This window comes from Nesoenas mayeri (genome assembly GCF_963082525.1).
Source record: "Nesoenas mayeri genome assembly, chromosome: 10".
NCBI lineage: Eukaryota > Metazoa > Chordata > Aves > Columbiformes > Columbidae > Nesoenas > Nesoenas mayeri.
Genome location: NC_137560.1, coordinates 22,846,606 through 22,864,965, shown reverse-complemented (window position 1 = coordinate 22,864,965; position 18,360 = coordinate 22,846,606). Strand labels below are relative to the sequence as shown.

The 18,360-nt window shown below is 41.6% G+C and overlaps 1 protein-coding gene across 17 annotated transcripts in view; it reads left to right on the top strand.

Moving 5' to 3' along the window:
• SLMAP (sarcolemma associated protein) overlaps positions 1-17,390 on the top strand; it is a 67,802-nt gene extending 50,412 nt beyond the window's left edge. For 8 of the 17 annotated variants that reach the window (XM_080350662.1, XM_080350669.1, XM_080350660.1 and 5 more), the window contains 9 exons: positions 484-564; positions 821-880; positions 3,618-3,740; positions 4,822-4,896; positions 7,202-7,522; positions 8,769-8,886; positions 9,355-9,526; positions 10,920-11,054; positions 15,441-17,390. In XM_080350662.1, coding sequence (XP_080206788.1) covers positions 484-564; positions 821-880; positions 3,618-3,740; positions 4,822-4,896; positions 7,202-7,522; positions 8,769-8,886; positions 9,355-9,526; positions 10,920-11,054; positions 15,441-15,530 — 1,175 coding nt within the window. In that variant the 3' untranslated portion in view covers positions 15,531-17,390. Of the gene's footprint in view, positions 1-483; positions 565-820; positions 881-3,617; positions 3,741-4,821; positions 4,897-7,201; positions 7,523-8,768; positions 8,887-9,354; positions 9,527-10,919; positions 11,055-14,335; positions 14,426-15,440 lie in introns of all 17 variants that reach the window. The other 9 variants (XM_080350670.1, XM_080350672.1, XM_080350668.1 and 6 more) reach the window with 3 other exon arrangements.
• The last annotated feature ends 970 nt before the right edge of the window (positions 17,391-18,360 follow it).

The following is an 18,360-nucleotide window of genomic DNA, read 5'->3' as shown; positions in this document are numbered from 1 at the left end:
GAAATGAGTGTGTTAACTTACATTGCTGTAATTCTTCACTGGTTTGTACCACACTTTTTTTTAACAGTGTGGTATATACACAACTCGTCGCTATTATTTTATTTGTCCAAAATACAGAAACACAGTTTTCCCTCTTAACAGCAGTTTCTTTCTGCCTTGTTACAGTATGTGCATTGTTCTGGGTTTCTTTTCTTATTTGTTGGCTGGTGAATGAGCTCCTGCCCAGAGCTCTGGCTGGCAGGGATGCAGCGCTCACGCAGGCATTGCAGCCCCTGTTAGATCCGGGCTACACTATTGACCTCAGTGATGCCGAATCCCTTTTAGCCCAGACGTGCAAAGCAGAAAGCAACCACCAGCTTTTTAAGTTTCTTCAACTGTGGTTTTTTTCCAGTAGTTAAATAAATAGAGATATAAAAGAAATTATGATTAAGAGACTGAATAAAGCATTTACTGACGGCGGTTGATTTTCCTTGCCTATTGCAGAGAATCAAGCGAGAGTCAAAGAATCTGATTTGTCAGACACTCTCAGTCCAAGCAAGGAAAAAAGCAGCGACGACACTACAGGTAGGCGTTTAACTGAGTTTTCTGTAACATCTAATTAGTTTCAATTAAATAATTTAATCACGAGCATTTTCGAAGCGTGGAGAAGGTGTGTGTTATGCAGAGCCAGATACAAGCTTAGAGCAGTATTGTCTATTGTGTGGCTTCGTAATTAACTGTTGTAAAGCAAGAAGAACCAAGAGCTGCTCTTTGCTGAAAGAACGTGTACATGAAAACTGCCTCATCGCTGAAACGTGGGGGCTTGTTTGTTTTTTACTAGATGCCCAAATGGACGACCAAGATCTAAATGAACCTATTGCTAAAGTAGCTCTGCTGAAAGGTAAATGAATTTATTTTTGTAACTTTAGGTGCATAATCTGTATATCTATATATATATCTATATATATCTTTTTGTCTGCCTGTTTTTTTTATCAAACGTGCATTGAAGTAGAGTGCTGAAATTAAAATGTTTTAACCATGGTAGTATGGAAGAGTTGCATTTAAATATCAATAATAATTCTGTAACTATTCCTGAACTTTTAAGTGAATAAGGAGAAAAATACCTATTTACATAGACTACTTTCCTATTGATTTGTGTAATTAACTAAAATAACTCCTGAGGCTATTTATGGGCATTCCTATTTTGCTCTCATGAAATCATGAAATATCTCTGCAATGAATCATTTGCCCTTGTAGTTTTAATGAAGAGCCTGTGAACCCGCAGTTTAGTCTTAGGTTTGTCAGAGAGCTCTTCAGATGCCTGAGTTTGCCCTAAAAAGGATCTTATTTGCCACAGAAAGACTTTGAAGTGGATTTGTTAAGCAGTCGTGTAATTAAGGAAGAGTGAGAACATCTCTGATCTGGCAGCCGTTTGGAATGTGGAAACGGCTGCTGGAAAAGGCCGCATTCCTTGTTTAACTCTTGAAATTTGGGAAACAAATTAACGGAACAAGAAAACGATGAGACATTTAATTGATGGAGTTCCCTCCAAGTATATTTTCATCAATAAACTCTGAGTGCATTTGGAATTTGTTTCAAGTTTGTACAAATTGGAGTCTGGCGATGGGGGAAAAACTGTCGCACATTAGTACAACTGCCTTGGTTTTATTTTCTTCTCTCCTCCCCACAAGATAAATGACTTTATTAGCCATAAATAACCGTTCCCTGTGACTCATTGCAGAGTTAAAAACAGGTAAATGTTAAACAGAAGCAATAAATGTCCCCATCATATTCTTTAATGTTGTGGAAATGGTTATTTTTCCCCAAAGCTGCCCCATGGGTTAGGTGCCTTTGCTTGGGCCAGACTGAAGGAGAAGACATTTTCATGTCTTTTGGGAATTATTTGAATACCTGAGGGTTTTCAAATAGTTATATTTGACTTTTTTTTTGGCACCTTGTTGTAATTAATGACAGAATTCCTTAGACTTGTGCAAGAACAGTTAGTCCCATGCTCAAGAGTGCTGGAAATTGCTCAAATACTTGTTTTGATTGCTCTTTTTACATTGGTTCTCAAACCAGGTTTTAGTGATGTAAGTTTGTTTCTCGACAGAACTAATGCCAAGCTTGATGATATTCAGTAGTGTTATTATTTATAATTAGAGCAATCCTATTTACTAAGGGATTTTTTCGAAACTACAGTGAGCACAAAAATGATGTTTGCTTTGAACTGAAAGACATGAAAGAAATGTTCAGTTTGGGCGAGACTGAAAAGCTGTGATTTTCTCGTGCTTGTATTTCTCAGCTTTTGATTCAGAAGCATTTGAAGCGCATGGAGATTCCCCTATTGCAATTGAGTGGGAAAGAGTGTTTCCCTTGACAGAGATTGTGCTGTTGCTGAACTGCTGATGTTGTCCCTTCAGAGCAGTGTTATCTTTTATGGTGTGTCCTTTGAAAACGCTGCCCACCAGAGTTCATTTGGGGTTCTGGTTGTATTTGGGACGCTGCTGTTCTCTCGGACGTGATTTGAGCAGCGTTTGTCAACTCTCCCACCCATTCCAGCCTCATTAAGGAGGGTTGAAAGTCTTAATTGCCCCAAGTCTTTATCCATGAGAAGCTGAGAACAAAACCCTTTCAGTAAAGTGCAACTTGGATTTGAAACTCCAATAATCTGTAAAAGAAAGTATTTGGATGAAATATGTAGTCGCCTTTGTTCTTTCTGCTCTCATAATTTTGTTCTGGAGAATTCTAAGAGCCCGTGTGTGCCCTCAGCTCCGCGCGATCCCACCAGTTCATTACTGGGAGCACAGGAAGAGACAAGGAGCCTCTTTTCTCAGGGGATACAGCATGAATGCTTCAGCAGGGCTTGATAAACAATTATTTTAATGAGAAAGAAAAAAAAATAGTTTATTGGTGACATATACAGTTAAATATGAATGTCAAAAGTATAATGGCAAACTAAACTATAGCTCGTATTTCTCTTTTTCTCATTACTGGAAGGCCCAGAGTAAGATATCAAGGTAACTTATATTTTGGGGTTTTTATTCTAAGCTGTTACAAATACTTATTTTTCCTCTTTTAAATTCCCCCCAAACTTCAGCTCTCAAAGCACCTAATTTGTCTGCAATTGCAAGTCCTCTTATAAACCCAAGATATATTAAATACACATTTTAGTTCATAGACAACCTGTGGCGAAGAGTGAGTGTTTTCCTTTAGGGTTTCAGTACCATGCCCAGGTAGGTGCTGGTGTTCAGGACGTGCTCGGTGCTGGTGGGTGCATGGGGAGGGGGTTCGAGTCGCCTCCTCCCAACCAGAAGAGTTGTGACCACAGCACAGGGTTTGTGCTGCTTCCTTCAGTTCTGTCCATCCAGGAACAGATCTATACCATGCTTTTAAAACTCTCCAATTCTTGTCTGTTATTTTTTGGTTATATGCATGTTATATATAGGGAATGCTTTCAAGTTTGCATATGTTTTCGTCCTTTTAAAAGTATATTAATGTTTTTGCTAATATTCACCTAATCCAATTTTGAATTTAACCAACTTCAGATGACTTGAATAAGAAGTCGCGAGCCATCCCATGGCAGCGCAAACTCAACTGTTGTACAGACGTATATTTTAAAGCAAATGTTCTTTCACCAGATGACTTGCAGGGGGCACAATCAGAGGCTGAGGCAAAGCAAGAGATGCAGCAGCTGCACAAGGAGCTGGTTGCCGCCCAAGAGCTGGCGAGGACCAGTAAACTGAAGTGCTCTGAGCTGCAAGGTGAGACCCATAGCAGCCTGCTTCCCTAGGGCCTTCATTTAAACTCTGCTTAGCAGGTAGTCTTGAAAGGGGGCCCAGTGTTGCTGACCTCATTAATGTTTACAGATATCTAAAGGGTGAGTGTCAGGAGGATGGAGCCAGGCTCTTCTGGGTGACAACCAGTGACAGGACAAGGGGTAATGGGTGCAAACTGCAACACTGGAGGTTCCACTTAAATATAAGAAGAAACTTGTTGGGGTGAGGGTGGCAGAGCCTGGCCCAGGCTGCCCAGGGGGTTGTGGAGTCTCCTTCTGTGCAGACATTCCAACCCGCCTGGACACCTTCCTGTGTAACCTCATCTGGGTGTTCCTGCTCCATGGGGGGATTGCACTGGGTGAGCTTCCCAGGTCCCTTCCAACCCCTCACATTCTGGGATTCTGAGATGCATTTCATAGCACTCACATCTGCACGGAATCTCAGAAACTTTTGCTTTTTTTTTTTTGGTAAATTCTATATACAGTCCAGTTGAGCTCTGACTTTTCGGTTCAATATATTTTCATAGTTTTGAATACATACTTGAACTCCATATATTTCACCCTTATACAATATATTCATCTACAGATTAATCTGTATTTCAGTCAGATGATGCAAATAATTAAGTGGCTTCAGCAGTTCTTTGTTTAGATCATCCTATCAGATGTGCAGCTGTATCATTATCCTCAGCAGCACTGAGGGTTGTTTTGACAGGCAGTCATATCGTTCATTTTAACTGCATATTGTTCAGTGTTCTTTATGGGGTAGATTTACAGGGTTTTTTCTCCTCCCACAGCAGTTTGCATTTAGCACACCTGGAGTTTTCGGATCAGGCAACAGATTGGATTAATTTCCAATTAATTGTAATACTACCACAATAATGGAATGATGTCTTAGTATTAACTTTTAATTAAACTACTTACACAGTTACTAGCTTCGATGACTTACTGAAATAATATGATTGCTTAATCTTTTCAGTTAAGGGGAAGTTGTGACTAAAATTAATGATACAGCTGAAATACTTCTTACTAACAAACAATTGTGGGCACATTTTCACTTCCATGTACAGCGCTCTTGGAAGAAGAGAGAAAAGCCTATCGAGTGCAAGTCGAAGAATCTAACAAGCAAATAAATGTTCTGCAAGGTAGGAAATTATATTTCTTCACCCCACTCTGATAGGGAAGATATAGAGCTCTGGCTGGTTTGGTGGCATCATAAGCACTAATAAAGGAAAATGTTAATTGAATGAGTGTTTTCAATCTGATTTCTTTTACCATATCATTGAATTTTATTGTGTAATGTTCTACGGTTCTAATCACAACGTGGAAAATGCAGAAGAGGGAATCGATGGTTCAAATCGTTCTGCTGTTTGTGGTGTCGCTGCTCCCAAATGTTTAGGGGGTGACGCATCCCACAGGTTGGGAACAGTTATCGAGGTGTCCGGGTTCTCTCTTGGCCGCCTCAGCAAACTGTAGCGGGAATAAAAAATCCCAGCAGCTTCATTCAGTAACATTCCTGAAAGTGTTTTAGTGGAATGGGTGTTTGAATCTGGCCAGCACAACGGGGCTTCGTACGTTTGTCACAGAGAAGGTGCCACAGAAACTGCTGCGGTCCTGTCTCTGCGTGTGAAGCTCTTCAGGTGAACAGATTGGTAAAGAGAGGAGATCAAGGGACTTGTCATTACTTATTTAACAAAAAAAACCTGAAGCATTCGGTTGAGATGAGGTAATGGCTTACCTGAAACTTCCATTACGTCTCACATTTAGTTCTAATTGCTCTGAATTCTGCAGCACTGGAATGCTTCAGAAACCATTGCGATGTTCTTGGGAGTAATTTCTCCGTGTAAGTTATTTCTACACCACCACCGAATTTTTGGAACGTTTCGGTGTGTTTGGATTTTCAGTCGTACCGTGCTTGTTTTCACACCTGAACGGTTGCAGGGACAGTTGTTCATCAACAATGCAAACAGAAGGAAGAATGAGATTTCCTCTTTGAAATGCTGCCGTTACTGAAAAGCAGAGATTTAGCTTGGCCTGATAAAGATGATAATATCTGGAAGATACAGTTTGCAAAAATCACTCATTTGCTCATTAGTGGGCACCTCCTGTGAGAGCAAGGCCTAGTTCTCGGTGCTTTAGAAACATTTGGTTTCTGGACCGATTTGTTTTGGTGTGTTCAAGGCTTCTAACACGAGGACACATGGAGAGGCCGTTGTGAACGTGTGCTGTTTTATTTCGGTCAGATTGTTCTCATCTGCTTGCTTTGCTGTTCTGTCAGCGCAAGCCTGGAGAGACTATTTCCAAACAAATGAGGTGGTAATGCCTCATGTTTATTTACAAATTCATCATGCTGCAAACGTCTCTGTTACGGAACACAGAAACTGTTTCATCTTACACAGAAGTGCTGTGAAATCTCCTGTTGTCTATAATAGCTCTTATGCATGACAATATATAATTATGGGGGTTCCCCACACTGTCTTTTTCCTGCGGAACAGGGTAACTCACAGGTTCTGTAGTTTGTCTGACGAGCTCAATGTCTTGCTGCAGCCTGGTTAGGGAAATAAGTTGCATTTTTCTTCTCTGTCCATGAACAAACAGCGAAGTTTCTAGATGGTACCTGCATATGAGTTCGGCCGATGTTACTGTATGTGCAGCTCCTGAAAAGCATCGAGCGTAGTGGCCATGAAAGCGCAAGGCTCTCGAGGAGCCTTTCCAGCAGTTTGTGCCAGGACTCGCTTGCTTCCTCTGTCTCATCTTGTGTAACGGATTGAGAGAACACAAATAGGAAGGTTACTCAGCCTTTTTTATCTCCACCATCGCCTTTTCTTGCCCTTCCCTTCTGAAACATGTACGTTTAGGTGTGTGATTCTGACCCTCTACAGTATCTCATGTTAGGTTTTCAACTTCTTCTGGGAGCCGTTCGTTAATGTAGTAATTGCTTTTCCCCCTGTTAAAGATCGATGAAGTACATGTGAACTCTGATATATATTCTTTAAAATTAAAGACTTTGCTTCCATCAGTCAGGGTTTAGCAGTAGTTTTGTTCTCTTTGGTGCTTCCCTTTCCTCCGTACGGCCCTTTTTTCAGCCGTTTGCACTGGATTCTGTCTGCATGCACGCTGAAGAAAAATAGTTGTGCTCAGAGAAGAGATGTTTAGTAATGAAACAGTTCTGAATGAGAATAATTTATGAGGTTTGCCTTATGCAGAAATGTAAAATAACCTGGCGTGTATGTGACTGCTGCACATTTACAGTAAACCACAAACACTAAAGGATGATATACAGTTCAGTTAATTTGATGCAGCTATACCTGTCAATTAAAAATTAACCTTGCACTTTGAAAAATGCTTTTGTATTTGGCTTCTTTAGTCCCATTAAACATTAACAAGTTGAGAAAGGGAGTTATGTGGTTTAGATTTTTAAAAATACTAACGCTACTGTATGCTTTCCAGCTCAGTTGCGAAGGTTACAAGAAGATATTGAGAATCTTCGTGAGGAGAAGGAGAACGAAGTTTCGAGCACTCGGAATGAACTTGTCAGTGCTCAGAACGAGATTCTGTCCCTGCAGCAAGTGGCGGCGAAGGCGGCGTCGGAACGGGACACGGACATCTCCGCGTTGCAGGACGAGCTGCGGACGGTGCGAGCGGAACTCGAGCGGTGGCGGAAAGATGCCTCGGATTACGAAAAAGAGATCGTGAGCCTGCAGGCCAGCTTCGAGGCCCGGTGTCAGCAGTGCGAGGAGCAGCACAAGCTGGAGGCCACTCGCTTGAGAGGTGCGTGGTGAGGGGATGTCCCGGCGGAGCATCCTGCTCCATCTCTTGGCTCTCACTTATCCCCATCACTGTTATTTGTGTGTTTCTTCGTAGTCATTTACTATGTGTGTATATACACACACATGTGTTTATATGTGTGTATCAAGGCTAATAGTGTTACAAAAGCTGTTTTTAATTGTAAATTAAAATTCAATAGTAATTAAACTCACATTAAATTGTAATAGTCAATTTTACCTCTGAGCTGAGGTACCCTTAGATATTAAAAATAGACTAAGTATAATTCCACTTAGAAAAGATAGAAAAAGTTTACTATTTAAAGGATTGATACCGGCCCACATTTCCAAAAGGATTTGTGTAACTTCTGTGTAATTTAAGCCCATAAATGGATAGCTTCACTTGAGACAAAAAACTGTATTTTATGGTTTAATAAAACACTTGATGCATCTCATTTTTAACACAAAAATGTTAAAAGAAATTTAAAATTAAGACTTAATTCGGGATGCAGGATGTAGAGATATATACTATATACATAATATGTTATGCTGAGCCAGCATAGAGTTTGTCTGGGCTCATTCATTTCCTTTTCACTTCACCTGCGGTGCAGCCGCGTCCCGTGGGGACGGTTCGAGCGCTTCAGAAGCTCACGGTGAAACTTTGTACGTGCTACAGAGAAACTGGAGTATTTCAAATGTGCTTTAAATCCCGAATTGGTTACTCTTTGCAAAGTTGTCAGAGAAGCCTTTTTCCAGTTCAGTCTCTGTTGTTGCATTACTGGGTAACGTTGATTTCTATTTTACCAGGGCCCTGTTTATTTCAAAGGTCTCATTTTCACCCTTTAGATACTACTTTAAACATTGTTCTTGTAGCAGAGCTGTGCTGTCAAGTGTTTTGAGCTGTTTGCTGGTTTCAAATCTGGGAAATAATTTTCTTCAAACACAGTTTTCTGTTCCTGTTTCTAAAATACCAGAGTAGACCCATAAACAGACTCTTTTCTACTATTTTGTGCCTTAGAAAAACGTTGCGTTGCAAAAAAACCCCAAAACATTAAGTTGTTCAGTGGCTCACAAACCTCAAGACATTGTCATGTTTTATAGGTGCTTATGAGAGAATTCCTATGACATGATTAGAATCAAATATATTTGAGATTTGTGACCGATATCAGCTTTTCCTCCATTTATTAGCTGGTGGTACTTGAAACAGCCATGAAATAGTTTTACTCGATTCAATTAAATTTGATTCCTCGCAGGTGAACTTGAGAAGCTGAAGGCGGAGTGGAGCGCTCTGGACGCCGAGTGTGCGACGCTAAGGAAGGAAAATACTTCGCTTACATCTGAAGTGCAGCGACAAGAGAAGGAGCTTTCCAGGTCAGCTGAAGAGGATTGTGTTGGGTTTTTTCATCCTAAAAGTGGTACTAAATGTCTTATGGTGTTTCGATGTGTTATGGTGTTTATATCATAATACTGAGCAGAACACACTTCTGTGCCAAATTGTTATACTGAGCTATTTTTCCTCTATTTTGTAAATGCTTCTGTATTACTTACCAGTCATGTTATGTTGTCACAAGGTAATGTGACTTGGTTTTCTGCTTTGTTACAAGGACTTGGCAGAATGCATTGGGGAACTATTTAGATTTAACAGTTATCCTTCTACTTAAAAGATAATAAACTGCATAGATTTCCTAACTTACAATTTACTCAGTGTTCAAGGTTGGAAAATGATTCCATGTTAAACAAAAATAATATGTGAAATTTTGGAGGATGCCAAGTGCTTTAAAAAAAATCTCATTTCTTTAAATTGAAAGCACGTGGAATCAATTGGGTTTTGTTTTCCAGCTCTCAGAAGCAGAGTTTAGCGCTGACCAGCGACATAAGTGTTCTTGAGATGTCTCGAAAGGAACTGGAACATCAGATGGGATCTTTGAGAGAAAAGCATCAGCGGGATGCAGCCAGCCTGAAAAGCCAGCTCAGCGAGGCCGAGAGCCAAGCAAAAGACGTTCAGATAGAGGTAACGCGAAGTATCATTTCTCTTTTGAGAAAATGTAACGCCCAGTGACTGTGACTTCTGAGCTAAAAGGAAAAATGTAAGATTTCTAGAAACAAAAACTTTTCATACTTTTATGGTAGTTAGTTACATATAAACTGAGGTCAGATCTCAGAAGATTTCAGATAAAATGACTTGTGTGCATTTTGGGAACTTCCTAAAGTTTACTTCTGTGCATTACCTTAGCGAATTGAATTGTAAGCTGTTCAGACAGGCAAACCCGTATTCAGAGTTGCCCTGAACACTGTGGGACAGTTTCATGAGCCGTTCTGAGTCAAGATTAACTCTTTCGTCAGTATGGTCTTCCCAGTCAGCTTTAAGCTCTTTTACGTGGCAGTGGGTCCACACATTCGTCACAGAGGTCTCTCTTCATCTTACTGGGTCGCTGGGCTGCTGCTGATTAGCGAGCGCATCGGGAAAACCAGCGTTTTGAGCACATTTGATGTGCGTGGCCTGTGGAGGTGGCGGTGGGAGAGGCCGTGGCCTCCAGCAGGTCCTTGCTTTCTCTTAGCAGCATTTTGAGTGAAGTTTTCCCCCGTCACCGCTTTTAGTTTCTCTTGCAGTCCTTTGCTTTGTCATTTATCGCCCATGTCACATTCCTTACCATTTGCAGAATTGGAAAACCCCAGCCCTGTTAGTCCGTGGTTTTGTAATCGGATGTATTTGTAAAAGATGCTTAATCTTTTAAATTATGGTAAATGCCAGGACTGAAAGTCATTGGTTCTGTCCTGCTGATCCCTGTCACGAGCACTGCTGGAAAGCTTCTCATCTACAGAGAAAAGTGAACAGGAGCTTGAAAAAGGTGCAGCTGCCGGTGCTGTAGGAACTGAGACACGTTCGCCCAGCAGCGTTTGTACCTGAGCATAATGAGGATTATGGCATGATAGTAATAAGGCATAATGTTTAATTGATGCCTTTCTTTGAGTTTGAGTTTGCTGTGTGGGAAGAGGGTTTGATTTACTTCATGCAGAATATTGATTTTTGCACCTGTTTTATTAGTGTAGGGATTTAATCTACAGCCTGGGTGTTAGAGCACTGTTTAAATGTAGGAGACTCCTTGTTCCCTTGTTTCTTGTTTTGTCTCCATAGTTTTGACAGTCCTTTCCAATATCATAATGAGTGGTTGTTTGGTAGGAGAGATGAATCATGGCCTTGCATTGACTTCACATTTCCTTGGTTTTCGTAATGTTAGTCCTTCAAAATCAGCGACAAAATCTTCATTTAGAACACAAGCAAATCTCAACTGAGATTTTTCTACCCTGCTTTCATGAGAAGGGGGTGTACAGATCCAGGGTAAGTTACTGGAAGCGGATGGCAGGAGTGGTGCCCAGGCTCGCAGAGCGTTCTCTCTTTGCAGTACGAGCGGACGCAGACGGTGCTCTCGGAGCTGAAGGCCAAGTACGAGCTGGCGGAGCAGCAGAACCAGTCGCTCTCGGAAGAGCTCAAGCAATGCAAAGAAAACCTGAAGCTGCTACAAGAAAAAGGAAACAACGTAAGTCTGTACAAAATATGCGGGGAAGTCCGGTTGTGACACGGGCAGTGCTGTAGATTGAGGGAACACGAAAGTGTCAAATAGAAAAGGATGGACTTTAAAAGTAAATAAATAAATAAAAACCAGCTCGGAATCAGATTATGTGCAAAATTCCATTCTGGTACTACCTGTGCAGATTTGCAGGTCATTCCACTTGCAGTTATGCATGCAAGTTAAGTTTACAGTTGTGTATGGCCGTAGGTATCTGCTCTCTTGGAAACATCTGGCTTAAATAGCAGTGAACCAGAACTTAGAAAAATGTCTTCATTTCAGAGAGTGATACGTGAGTAAAAGCTGAGAAACCCATATCCAAATGAGTTAGGCATTCTTTTTCAAGATGCTTTTATTTTATTAGTGGTTATCGCAACAAATGTTCCCACCTTCCTCCTGCTCCCACTACTTAGCAGTGGTTATCCCTGACTGGCTCACGCTTTAAACAGCGCAGTTGGGCTGTCCTTTCTAGTATTGAAAATATTCTTTTCTTTTGCAATTAATTTGAGAGGTGACATCATTAGAATTGATTTTTAAAGCAAGGGGCAACTTCTTTTTATACTGAGACTTGCGAAACCCCCGGCCGTTAAGGGCGCAGGGGTGGTCACAGCCTTGTGTTGGATCCTTTACCACCCTGGGGGGGCCAACGTTTGTGTGAATACTCTTGCCACAGCCGATTGCTGAATGTAAAACTTCTAACGTAGTAGAGTTGTCAGACACAAAGAATTCAAAGCCCTTTTCGCTTTTTTCAGCCATATTTTCAGGAATATGATGTTACAATTCTCTTGGAACCTTCTTCATGCTTAGAATTCTTCTGCAATGCTCAGATGATATTGAGTTACTAAAGTAGGCAGAGGTCAAAAACAGCCAGAAAAACCCCATTCTAATAGAATAGATCCCAGTGAGTAACTAATTGTGAATGTGAGATTTTTCTGCTCTGTTAAAAATATTAACCTTGGGATTACAAAGATCAGTGGAAAAAGAGTGGTAATAGAGGGGCGAAATACTGTGAAGGGAATTGGAGCACATGATGGAGGTGGCAAAGCTCGCAAGGTAAGGGAGACTTTAGGAAGAATTTGAGGTGGGTATGCAAATGAAATTAGGAAGCCCAGCAGTGGCCAGGTCTGAGTTGTGACACTTGGAACCTGGAGCTCAGGGGATGGTGAGGAGCATCCAACCGTGTAGGGCCTTGCAGGACAAGCTACTCACAGTCAGTAGTGCAAAACATATCTATCCTTTGGGTTATTTGAAGCATCATGGATACTGGGCTGAGTTCCAAGGTCAGATTTGTCAAGTACCATTGTCTCCCGATGCTGGAATCATTATCTGCTACTGCATTTCCAAGGACACTGTCCCACCAAAAGTGACTTCCCGCTGTGGGATTTGTTCCCTTTTGTGGCCCATCTGTATCTGGGTTTGCATATCTTCATATTCTAATACAAGATGCTCATTTTTGGTGAAGCACTTTGTTAAATGCTCCTCGACACTAAGGAGATATGTTATATATTGATAAGTTTGTGAGGGGGGAAATTTAATCGCTTAAAGACAATTTCATTTAATGCGGTGGGTATTTATCATCTGTTTCATTTGCCAAGATGCCACAGCCATGAATGTGTATAACTTTAAATAATAATAATAATGATAATAATAATAAAAGTGTAAAAAAAAATCCATAGGATTGTTTGGTGAACTAACAAATGCTACAAAAGACAAAGCTTCCGCACTCCACTGGGATGTCATTTAAACATCACGTTTTTTACTGAAGTTTTACTTTAAAAACGTTGCAGTGTTGTGTTCTGAAACGCTTGGCAGTGTGGTTTACTCCTTGTGCTTGCATGCTTACAGTCACTGATTATTTCCTGATGCGCTTTATGTGACAGATTTATCAACGTGAATGGTTTGGGAACATGAGCTGCTCTGGTTGACTTAAACCTCTGGCGCTTTTTTGAACGCTGCTGGATTATTTCTACCAATGTGCTTTCTGGGGGAAGGTGGCACTCTGATTTGTGGCACCAATGACAAAAATCATCCTGCATGAAAATGACCTTTGTAGTCACACACAATTTTTTCTATTAAATATTTGCCTTGATTAAAACAAATTTGAATTGAGTGGCAGAGACCAGAACACCTTGTAAGATTCCTGTGTTCTGAGCCATATTGAAGGTTCTATGATTGACTCCTACAAATTCATAACAGGATGAGATGTTATTTATGAAACACAATGTTTTAGAAAGTCTTCAAGCATTAATGTATAATTTATTCATTTGACTGAACAAAATCAAGGCGGCTTCAGCACAAAAATAAGGTCTTAAAATATTTAGCATGGTTTGAACTTAACCTCTGTGTGTCTTTGTGTGTGCACGAATTTACCAGCGAGGATGCAGAGAAAGCCGATGTCTCCCAGGACAGCTTAAAAAGAATTTAGGTCCATTTTTGCCTCTAATTTATCATTATAAGGCTAGAGGCTGCCTGTCGAGGGTGTGAAGTAGTTTATAGTTAGCTGAACAATCTGTAGGTGGTTCTAAGGAGGCCGTAAGCTGCAGGAACGCTGCGCTCTCACCAGCGAGCTGCTTGGGCAGCTGCAGCGTTCCACCCATTTCTCAGGGTCACGTTTGCTCCCCAGGCTGCCAACCTGCCAGAGGTGCTGAGGTCTGTGGCATCTCTATGGAAATGTGCTTCCCTGCTCTCTGGGAACGTGGTGCGGGTTGTGCAGTCACGTTATGGTCTCCCGGAGGTGGCTGGAGCACCCATGACATAGTTGTAATTGATTCAGCAATGGAGTGAAAAAGGTGGTTTATCCTGGAGGCTGGTGATGGAAAATGGGAAAGGCTGACCAGCGAGGAACGGATGAGCTGGAAAATTCAATATCTGATGGGAGCCTTTCTGCCTTAAGAAATCCAGATGGGATTTCCTATCACTTAGAAAAACTAAAATCAACTATAAATAAGATACAGGCAAATCGGTTTGAAGATTTGTATTGGTTTAAAGTGCTAAATTCCAAGTTGTGACAAGAGGTTTCTTAGAACATTTTCTGCTTACTCCCCTTTATTGTTAAACACCCTGTTCATTGAAGTAGAACGGTGTACTAACTGTGTATACCAGCTTAGATAATGCTGTATTGTGTTAGATGTCTTTAATACATTTCAATTAAAACAAAACTCACTGACTTATTTCCCCCCCCCCTTCTAAATCATCTTGACCTGATTCATTTATAGCACAAAGTGATTTTTAATATCCCTTCCCTTCTTTAGCCTTCCATATTACAACCCGTCCCAGCCGTATTCATCGGCCTAATCCTGGCTTTCCTGTATTGGTGTTACGGCCCATTGTGGTAGCGACAGGTACAAGCACTACGTTCAGTCGATGTATGTTTGTCCCTCTCACCTGTGTGTGCCATTTCTGTATAAAGTCGTGCATGGTGAAATGCTCACAGGTATTTCTTTCACCTGAAGCAAACCCTTCATTTAATATGCCATCCTCTCGACACTGGCGGGCTGAGCGATCAACTAATCATTAACATCTGTGTGATTTCTTTAATTCTAACAACGAATTTCGTTCTAACTGGTTCTGAATGTGCCTCTTCTACAATAACTTGGTCTCAGTTTGTCTTTAGCGAATGGGCTTGGCTGCCTTTTGCACTTGCTGCCGTGCTAGGGCCTGCGAGAAAACCGCATTGCTTCATTAACCGTGCAAAATGAAGAGTTTGCCTCTAAATAATAATCAAAATCAACAAGCTTTGGTTCCTACTTATGAACTAAGAAATTCCTCTCTGGCTCCAGACACTTTAATTTTTCGCACTATTGCTATGAAGATGGGGGAAAAACTAAAAAAAAAAATATAAAGACAAGATGAGAAATAGGTGGTTGGTTTGTATCCTGAACTCTCAGCTTGCATTTTCTCTAACGTCTCTCAGTGTGTCCTCCTCTCAAAATGCTGTTGTTGTCGTGGGATGTTGTGACAGTCCGTTAGAAATGATGTTGTTAGCACCTGCTGTGAGCTGGATTTAAAGGTTCCAAGCCGGGTTCCCGCTGCCGGTGCTGTGCGCTGTGTGTGGGGCAGAGCTGGCGGGACCGGCGCGTTAAGCACCCGCGGCCCTCCCGTGTTTCAGAGCGGAGTTCTTGGAGGTGCGCTGAAGCTGGAGATGCAGAACTGCCCACGTTCTGCTGCTCCTCAGTCACGGAGAGTCGCGGAGTTCCCTGTGCTAGAGCCGCGGTTCGCTGGGATGCTCTAAGCCAGGCCTAACTGCAGCCGGGCTCAGGGGTGCCGCTGGCTCAGGCCTTTCAGGAACCACGGGGTAAACTGATTAGAATGAATTAGAACAAATATGATATTGATTTTCTTTTTCTCTCCACACAGAGACAATGGCCTTGGATGCCTGTGATGGCAGCTCTGGTTGCTGTGACAGCCGTGGTGCTGTACCCAGGCCTAACCAGAGCTTCTCCATGAGAACTGTTGTTGAATCCATACACCGTCCTCCCTTTAGAAGCTGGCATCATTCATATACTGAGGGAAAACAGATTAATTCTCTTCCTTTTTACCTCTTAATACAGCACAGCTCTGCGTGAGAACAGCAGTAGGGTCATTTGCTTTAAACTGTATAAAATGTATCTGTCTATAAAGAGGGAATAAAATTGTGATTCATCATACTGTGAGCAATATTTTTGCTTACAAATTCATGCAAGTTTTAAATTAGTGTGTTGGGATTCTGAATACTATAATGGTGGCCTAAAGTAGGCTTCTTGGTACCAAATTATTTATAATATAATGGCTAGGGTTGTGGACACTTGCTTTAGAATCTGATTGCCAGATGTCAAAGGAAGATGACATGAATGATGTGGACGCCCAAGCCAAGTCACCTTGCAGATGCTCGGCAAACAGATGCGGTGTGCTCAGTGCCTTTCAGTACGAGATTATTTTTTGTAAAGAAAACCCCTCGTATACCATTTTACTGCTGTCAGTCACTGAGCTGTTGGGAACAAGGCTTAACAAACTTCTCTTTACCACGCCTTTGCAAGGAAGCGTATATTTTCTTTGATGATGATCGCTTCGTTAATGATTTTGGGGAATAAACGCAATTCATGTCCAGCCTTAAAGAGACACTGATGGCGAAGAGCAGCCTGGAGCGTTTGGAGTGCGCGTGTGCGAGTGGACGCGTGTGTGTGCTGAGTGGACCCAGCTGTTCCTGGGAGCAAGTTCTTGGTCATTCGATGGACATAGTGCAGTGGTTCAGCTTCTGTTAACTTTAGTTTGAATGTAATTTATTAAATTTCATCTATTTAAAGAGGTGCATTCTTTGAAAGTCTGAATGCTTTCTCACATATCACATGTATCGATTTATTTTTTCAGTCATTTGATACTTTCCGACTTGAGCTGGAGAAGCTCTTTGGATAAGCTTTGGTTGACGTAACTTTATTAAGATAACTGCTACAGTGCGGCTGTGATTAGCTGAAAAAACATCTAAGATACATAAAATACTACAAAATTGGAATCATTTACCTGAGGAAGTATCGTCAGGTGAAGATGGTTTTAATTTGGTAGGAGAATTTTGTGCATCCTCATCACACGGCTGTAAGTATGATGCAGTGGTCCCCATTACAAAGTTTCTTTTCCTTATCTAAGTACTATAACTATTGCTATTTGCCAACTTTTGGTGGGAATCACTGTAGTTAGTGCTCAATTAAATGTAGACTGTAGTGGTCTTGTTCAACTCAACAGTTCTGTCCAAAAAGTTTGTTAAAGACTTAAATAATATGCTAAAGAATGATAAAGTAAAATGGCTCTCGTAAAGCAAACTTCAAACTAGGGAGGTAATCTCAGCAACTCAATTGGCTTTAAAGAACGTTATGGCAATCAACGGATAGTTTAAATATTTAAATAGAAATTTAGCATATAATTTACTTTGTGAGGTTTTAAGGGTCATTGTCCTTTAATTAAAGGTTCTATCTTGAGTTACGCAGGTTTTGCTAATGGGAGGATTATTAGTTATGGAAAAAATAGTCCACAGGTGACTTGTAGAAATAAATCTTGTCATTTAGTTCATTCATTTCATCCTTTTCAGTTGCAGGAAGCCACCCAACCACAGAACACTCGTATGCCAGTGGTACTTAGTACCTCTTGTATATAGGTTATTGCAAATATTGTTCTGAAATGCTTAACTTCAGAATTACATTTTTTAAAGTAAATAATTGTTTTAAATCTATTTTGTAAAGATATAAAGATACAATAGAATTTCTGGAGTACAGATTAAACTATTTGCACTAACACACGTGATGTGCATGATTTAATAAAATAACTTTACTCTCCCTATGCATGTTTGAGTTGAATGTCATTTGAAAACAAAAGATTGACGCTAAGTTCCCTTTGCACTAGATCCCGCCACAGTTACTAGGCACAACGTCTGCAGCATGTCCAGTAATAGCAAAAGAATGATTATATATATATTTTTTTACCTTGTATTCCACATTTTGCACTGGTTTCATGGTTTTTTTGTCTAGCGGATCTCTCTCCTGGGGTTTTTCAGAAAGAAAGGGGGGAGGAGAGAGCGAGGAAAGGCCGGGGAGCATCATTGCCGTGGAGGTGGGAACGGGAGAGACGGGCTGAGATTGGAGGAGCGGTGGCTGCAGGGAGCGGTGGCAATGCCCTTCCCAGGGAGCGATGGCAATGCCCTTCCCAGGGGACGCTGGCAATGCCCTTCCCAGGGAGCAGTGGCAATGCCCTTCCCAGGGAGCGATGGCAATGCCCTTCCCAGGGGACGCTGGCAATGCCCTTCCCGGGGATGCTGGCAATGCCCTTCCCGGGGACGATGACAAAGCCCTTCCCAGGGATGTGATCCCAATGCTGCCGCCTCTTCTCCAGCATCTCGTGCTCCGTCTGTTCCTCTTTGAGCTGCTGTTTGTCCTCCCTGCCGGCAGCACGTAGAGGGGGTGTGAGGAGGTGGAGTGGAGCCTGGGGACCGAGGTCCCTCCTGGTCCCAGCGAAGGTGCCACTAGAGTTCCCTGGGACCGACCTCAGGGTGTCCGCGCTGCCCTTAGGTCCCGTGTACCAAGCAGCGGGTTTGTTCTTGTATTAAAGACAAATGTTGTGTTTTCCGAAATCTTTAGAGCCTCAGAGAGCTGGAATTAGAGACCCAACAAGGCTGTATTAAAGGAGAAAGATTTCCGATGTATTTCCGTGCATGTGTGTGTATTTATACTGTATACACAGGTGCATAGTACACGTTGCATGGGGGTTTGCGCTTCCACGTGTACTTGTGGTTCCCTAATACGGTGCCTTTCCC